The 7500-nt window shown below is 37.7% G+C and overlaps 2 protein-coding genes across 2 annotated transcripts in view; one reads left to right on the top strand and one right to left on the bottom strand.

Moving 5' to 3' along the window:
- The window catches only part of gfod1 (glucose-fructose oxidoreductase domain containing 1), a 24544-nt gene extending 21090 nt beyond the window's left edge, over window positions 1-3454 (top strand). The window contains exon 2 of the mRNA XM_043225943.1: window positions 1-3454. This exon is cut by the window's left edge and continues 585 nt beyond it. Coding sequence (XP_043081878.1) covers window positions 1-338 — 338 coding nt within the window. The 3' untranslated portion in view covers window positions 339-3454.
- A 2779-nt stretch (window positions 3455-6233) lies between these two features.
- LOC122329603 (receptor-type tyrosine-protein phosphatase H) overlaps window positions 6234-7500 on the bottom strand; it is an 11014-nt gene continuing 9747 nt past the window's right edge. Inside the window, exons 8-10 of the mRNA XM_043225942.1 lie at window positions 7191-7288; window positions 6892-6962; window positions 6234-6816 (exon numbers count right to left, since the gene is read on the bottom strand). Coding sequence (XP_043081877.1) covers window position 6816; window positions 6892-6962; window positions 7191-7288 — 170 coding nt within the window. The 3' untranslated portion in view covers window positions 6234-6815. The remainder of the gene's footprint in view (window positions 6817-6891; window positions 6963-7190; window positions 7289-7500) is intronic.

Here is a 7500-nt window from a genome sequence, read left to right as displayed (position 1 = left end):
TGAAAGACAGCACGCCTGTCGGAAACGCGTCCCTGCCGGATAAAGCGTTCCGGGATATTCCGTCTCCGTATCTCACCGGCACCATCTGCATGGTTCAAGCCGTACGGCAGGCCTTCCAGGATCAAGACGACCGGCGGACGTGGGACGGGCGGCCGCTGACGATGGCCGCGACTTTTGAGGACTGTCTGTACGCGCTCTGCGTCGTGGACACGATCAAAAAATCCAATCAGTGCGGCGAGTGGCAGAACATCGTAGTCATGACGGAAGAACCGGAAGTCAGTCCTGCATACCTGATCAGCGAGGCGATGCGGCGCAGCCGAATGTCGCTGTACTGCTAGCGTAGGGCTGGACGACGCCGGCTCATTTTATATCGCGATATATCGATTCATTTCGGTCGATACGATATAAGGGGAAGTTACGCTGCACTTTCCGCCGGCTTTCATTCACGTGAATGGACCGGAAACGGAAGCGTGTGTGAAAAGTTTCGATTCACATCACGTGATACCATGTGACCAATGGCAACGAAACAAGCGTAACGATTGATCGCTAAAAGGTCGCGATTTTTAAATGGCGGCGATTCGCCTGTGTCTGTTAAAACCTTAAATATTTATACAGTTCACAGATACAGCGATGAAAGTTTAAAGTTTATTGTACGTATACATTGATGTCCGCGGTGGCGATCAAACTAGCGTTAAAATAACGTTTCTGTCGATTTCATCGTTTTGCCACTAGGTAGCAAAAAGCGACTGTTAAGAATTTATATGTGACTGAATCGTTCATTCAAGAGATTCGTTCGAAAGCACCAATTCATCTAGTAATGTAACAACTAAAGTATTGAGTCATTGAATCATTCACTTTTAATATAAAAAATTGGTGCGTTATATATATTGTGTTTTAATTTAAAATAATTTAAATTGAAGACTTTTAAACAGATTGCAGCAATAATATTTTGTCACATTATGTTTAGTTCAGGAACATGGGAGATATGAGGTTTTTTTATTTATTTATTTTTTTTTTTTTTCAAAATCGTGCATCTCTATGACAATATAAAAAAAAAACCCTTTAAGAACGGCCACAATGGATGTCTGCAAAAATGAATTTGCACAGTCTGTGAAACCTCCTTTTATTATTATTTTTTTTAAATTGATGCAAATACTTAATTATTAATTTTTGTATTTAGCCTTCATACAAACAATAAATGTTTAATCGCCATCAAACATAAGACTCCCAGACTTATTAATATTGATATCTTTACATTTAAATGATAACACAGACTGATTATTCATATAGATTTAATCAAAAGTGCTTCAGTGACAATAAAGAATATGAAAAGTGCTTGCTGTAGAAAACAGAAAAGAGTGAATAGCAACAAAAACACAGGATGCTGGAGACGGGTTAATGAGAATTCATTCTCTACCAGCAGGAGGCGTGTTTGGAGCGGCAGAAACGATGTACATCACCGCTATTGAAAAAAATATATTGCGATATATATTGACACTGAATTATTGTCCAGCCCTATGCGGCGTGTGAGCGATCGCCCATGCTTCCGTACGGAGTTCAATGCATTCGGAGCATTTGGAAAACTGGAGAAGTGCGTGCAACTGAAGAAAACATGCGTTCGTGCCTCATGCACGGAGTTCGGCTTGTGTTTTAATGCGTTAAAACATCGGTTGCTGGGAGTTTTGTCTCTAGTATGCAATAAATCTGCTTTCGGATGAAACGACAGCCACGCTTTGCTGAAATGCCTTTGTACTTGAGACGTGTTTGTAGTCGCTGCGAAGAGCGAACGCTCATTTTGACTGGTTCGCGGGAGTTTTTTCAATGTTGTCCGTCTGCGCGACCCAGACGAGGTCGTCTACCGATGCAGCATCTGTCAGCACGTGTTTGCATGCAAACATGGACTCCTGCATCAAACCATGCCTGAAAACGCATGAAATCTCCACCCACACTGTAAACACCAGGATTTTGCTGTGTATTATGAGGTAGATCTGGACAAACACAAAGAGTATCAGATGTTTCCGCTTTGTTCGTACTGTTATATTTAAAACCCCTACGTTTGTGTGCTTTTTAACTGCTATCTCGATTGTTACGGCTGTAAAGCGGGCCTTCGTTTTCCAACCTGAAAGATTTTGAATTGTAAATCCGCCAAATATGAAATGGCAAATGTCATATTAATCGTCAGTGGTTCTCAACTGGTTTTGCTTCAGGATCAGGATCATGCGGTGAGACAAAAGTGCACAAAAAAAACTCTTTTTAAATCAAAAAACTGAAATGATATTGAAATTATACAATACAGGTCAAAAGTTTATACTCAATGCTTTTAAGAAGAATTAATAATAATTGAGCACCAATAATAACTGAGCAATAATAATGCGTTGAGAATGATTTCTTAAGGATCATGTGATACAAGATGATGCTGATAATTCAGCTTTGCGTTACAGGAAAAAAATGCATTTTACTGTATATTTAAATAGAAATTGGTTAATTGAAATTGTAATAATATTTCACAATTTTACCAGATTTTTAAAGAAAAAAATTTAGCTTTGGTGAGCAGAAGAGACCAAGAACGTTTCAAAATCTTGTATATTCCAGACCTTTGACTAGCAGTGTATACGACGTTAATATATTATAAATTAATACGAGCATGAGCCGTTTAGTCCCAAATATATGCAAAGTTATTAACATGATAAACTGAATAGGAAGACATTTTGTAAATGCTCGAATGCTAGTAGAAATCGTAGCTGACTACCTGTTGTGTTTTTGGCGTCAAGCAAACCTTTTTCTGTCTAATTTGATTGCCTTCCAGTAAATAACGGATGAATTGGGTGAATTGCATTTGGTTTCTTATTTTCCCCTTGAATTTCCAATCGCAAAACAGCAAGTTGAGGACCGCTGCTTAAGACTGTTGCAGAGCGTTGCACTTCTTTGAGGGCTAGTACATGCCTTTTGAAGCCTGAAAAACACAAACCAAAATGTTTCAGACACGCTAAAGGTGCTAGAGATCTTTCAGTCTGAAGATGTATCGGTGTATATCTAGTTTAGGGGATATAATTCATATTTAAATGCAGTTGTCGCTACTGAAACTTTGCAGTGTGTGTGTGTGTGTGTGAGTGGCTGGAGACGCCCGTTATCAAGAGTAGGGAACGATTAACGTACAGAAAACATTTAAAAATCAGATTTTTGAGTCCCTGTGTTTTGCTAAGCTCAGTTGCGCAGTGTTTTATTCGTCTGTATGCATGCACTGAAGACGGGTGTATCGGCGCTCGTCCATCACTGTGCGTCTCGACGGCTTTATACCGGCCTCTGGAGAATCACGTGGCTGTGTTTTTACGCGTATTTTATGCTGCTTGGAGAAGCACCTGCTGTACATTACTGGAAACGTGCTCTGCGTAGTTTATAAATCGTATTTATTACTCATTCAGAGTGTTTGATATCAAATCAGGAAGCGCGCGTACTGTGAGACAGGAAATAGAGGCCTTCGCTTGTGCATTTCTACAGGAAGTGCGAAAACGCCCCGAACCGGTTTCCCTCACAAATGTGATTCGTCTCATCGTCGCCCCCTCGATCCGAAAGCAACCCTCGGTCAGGGTAATGCGTCTTCAAGGAAAAATCATCTCTGTGGGACGAGACCATATTTCGCGTCATTCTCTCTCGGGCCTGTTGGAAGATTTCGAGCGAGCAAGTACATACTCGATCGTAATGAAATGCAATTTGCACGAGAAGGAAGACTACTTTTATTCAAACAAGCCAAAGCGCAAACTATAGCTTTAACCTCCTGCGGTCAGGAATGAAGCTGGCTCGCTGGCTTTCTTTAATGTTCAGTAAATTTACATCAGTGTAACTCTAAAGAGGTTAAACGCTCCCACGGGTTTTGGTTTTATAATCGCGGCGATTATGCTAATTATCACACGTAGCAATACGGCACAAGCTACACCGTATGGAAGCCCAATTCTGAAAGACAAGTCGAAATTATGAGATATTAAAATGAGATAGTTCTTAAGGTTAAAAGTGACATGTCAAATCATGGCCAAATAAAAGCGAGATACTAAATTACTACAGAGCCAATTATGAGATAGCGTCAAAATAAAATTTAAAATAATTAGTCTGTGGAAAGTGCAAGGTTTTAATATTTTTAATTCTAAAGTAGGACCTAAGTGTCAAACATTTAAGATAAAAGTTTTTTATAATCTTAAGTTATGTCATAACTTGCTCATATAGTTATCTTGTTCTTTCTATCTCATACTTTAGACTTTCTGTGTCAATTGGGATTTTTTTCATAGTTTCGACTTTTTATCTCAGAATTTTGACTTTACGATTACGGTCTATTTATGTCATGCTTTAGATTTAGTATTTTATCATTTTGAATATTTCAACTGTCATATTATCTCATAGTTAATAACATGCAACAAGTTAATATGTCCGTTTTGAATTTGTGTCAGTTTTTATCTCAAATGTGACTTTTTGTGTCGGAATAATGACTTTTGCCCCTGGTTTCCCAGACGAGGCTTAAGATAATCCTAGACTAAAACATAAGTCTGATCCGTTTTAACCGAAACAAACTTGCACTGACTGATCTTAAAACATATGACCTGATCTTAAAATCCACAAATAATCCTCAGACCTCCAGAGATGATTTTTCTGTGATGCGAGACATCAAGATGCATCGTAAATAGGGCTTGATTTTTATTATTTTAAGTAAAAACAGCTGTGCTGCTGTTACCCTGCCAGCGATATAGTTTCTGTCCGAACACAGATGTGAGGTGTTCGTGTTCGAAGCCGTTCATCCCTGGTTTTACGTGAACGCGCTGGAGTCGAGTGCTGTCTACTGTAAGCTGGAACCTGCCCGTTTCTGAACAAGAACTCCACGATAATTCATCTGCAAACTTGAACCTGTGGAGGGGAAAAACCCTGTTACAACTGGAAATGTTTCAATGTGAGACTGCGCTCGTTCTGTGTTTGTGAATATGTACTGTATACTCTTCCTGCTGGGCAGCATGTGCAAACACACCTGTGTGTGTGTGTGTGTGTGTGTGTGTGTGTGTGTGTGTGTGTGTGTGTGTGGAGACTGATTAAAGAAGGGATTCAGCAGACCTGTTTGGTGTGTTATTGTAATATATGCAAACATTCAGTGCCGCTGACTATTGGTTTTGTGTCTTATGCTGCACCAGTTCCCTTTAAATTGTAGTTTTTCAGCTTTCCGTGCTACTATTTTGGTGCTTTTAAAGGGTGGAACAACTCTTCATTCATTTAAATGCTGTCTGCATGCTCCAAAGTGGATGCAAAAGTGCACATTGTTTTATACAAATTAATTTCTTTCTGTTCTGTACATTTTATTATGCCGCTTTTTACTGATTTTGATCAGACGTGGCTCCAGAGGGCCATGCAGATGTTTTCTAATATTTTAGCAAATTTTGAGTAAATGTTGAGTAACAAAATGGATTTATCCCAATTGCTATGATTAATGATTCTAACGACAGCTTTTTGTATACAGTATACAGTTAATGTATAGTATAGCGTTCCCAAAAGGTCGTTTTAGGTGTGCAGATGTTAACATTCAAATGCATCATTTTACACACATTCACGCCACAACTGAATATGTAAATAAATAAATATATATATATATATATATATATATATATATATATATATATATATATATATATATATTATATTATATAATAATAATATATATATATAATAATATATATATATATAATAATATATATAATAATATTTTCAATCTGAAAATGCTCATCGAAGTGGAGTCGATCGCATCTCATCAGTCCACAAAATCTGCCTTCAGGTATTTCTTGGCCCATTCTTGAGGTTTCAACTTCTGTGTCTTGTTCAGAGGTGCTAGGGTTGGCCATGTCTCTGAGAACTGAACGCCTCGTGCTTCTCGGCGCTCCAGGTAGGTCGTAGTTGTGGAATATGGCAGCACTGGAGGAGCTTCGTGTTTGATTCTTCTTAAATCTCTGGCGGTTAAATTGTGTCTTTTCTTCTCGACACGTTTCCTGCGACCCTGTTGACCATTTTATATAAATGCTATATATATATATATATATATATATATATATATATAGCATTTTATGCCTGTATATATATATATATATATATATATATATATATATATATATATATATATATATATATATATATATATATATATATATATATATATATATATATATATATATATATAAGCACAAACTCACTTAATTTGGACACATTTCTGCTAGTAAATGTATCTTTATTTTACATATAACTGTAGGTTACAAGTACAAGAATTTGCATGAAGTAGTGAAATAAAGTGAACAAACTAATGGAAACATCTTAAAGAAAACCATCGCCAAACAATCTGCAGAAATCCATCATGAATGCACCACTGAAGCAAAAACAAAGTTCAGGAAAATGGCATTCATGTTTCAAATATCATCACTCCACTCTATTTAAAGTAAATTATCGAAATGCAATTTGTAACAGAATATAATATTAACAAGCACTTCAACCAATGCACCCCTCACCCTAAGCATGACCCACACAAACCATTTTTTGCATTTTCACATTTTCACAAAAGAGGTCTATTATGAGCTGTTCTCCTCATAAGGTCAAAACTGTCAGGTTTTACTATATCCCTGTGACTACTGTACTATATCTCCATAATGCAGACTTTACCTTCTCTGCATTTCTCCTCCTCTCTAATTTAATGAACCTGAAAGCATTACAAATATTGTTGGTTCATTGAATATATATTGCTTTGAAATAATGTGATTTTTTTCTCCAGCAGGCCGCGTCACGGGGATTCAGAGGCGGTCTCTGTGAAACCAGAGTCACAATTAAAGATGAATCATCATCATCTGTAATATATGGAATGACAGAAAATGTACAAACCAAGGTCTTTTTGCGATATTGAGATTCCAGTGGACGTTGTTTTGAAATGTGTCACTCATTATGTTCCTCAGCTGAAAGACAGGACAGAAATCGTATTTAGTTATTGATTCTTCGCTTTGCATAAAGCAGCATTAGTGTTTATAATTATAAAATAAATCAAATATTATTCCATTTAAAAACAGGTTTTTGTTGTGTTTCCTACATCTACATCTACAGCACTGTACCGCCGTCTTTATTTATCAGATACATTCATTTATCGTATGATTGATTCTGTTACTGTAAAGTTATTATTAGGTCACCTTGTTCAGCAGTTCGGTCCGAGTGTCGTTCTTGTCGCAGTGAAGCAGCGTTTCAGAGGAACACAACATTGAGAGCGTCAGGGTCCTCCTGTCAGGCACTGAAAAAGAAACCCAATCACTCGAGCTACTCTTTTCTGGACTTTTGGTACTTTTGTGGCTCTGTGGTTTAGATCGGTGTGTATCCAAAGTGATCTGAAAAACAGTTCTTTTATATATGTGTGTGTGTGTGAGAGTGTGTGTGTGTGTGTGTGTGTGTGTGTGTGTGTGTGTGTGTGTGTGTGTGTGTGAGAGTGTGTGTGTGTGTGTGTGT

The sequence above is a fragment of the Puntigrus tetrazona genome, chromosome 24, assembly GCF_018831695.1.
Source record: "Puntigrus tetrazona isolate hp1 chromosome 24, ASM1883169v1, whole genome shotgun sequence".
Lineage (NCBI taxonomy): Eukaryota > Metazoa > Chordata > Actinopteri > Cypriniformes > Cyprinidae > Puntigrus > Puntigrus tetrazona.
The sequence above is the reverse complement of the archived record's forward strand: the minus strand, read 5'-3'. Positions and strand labels throughout refer to the sequence as shown.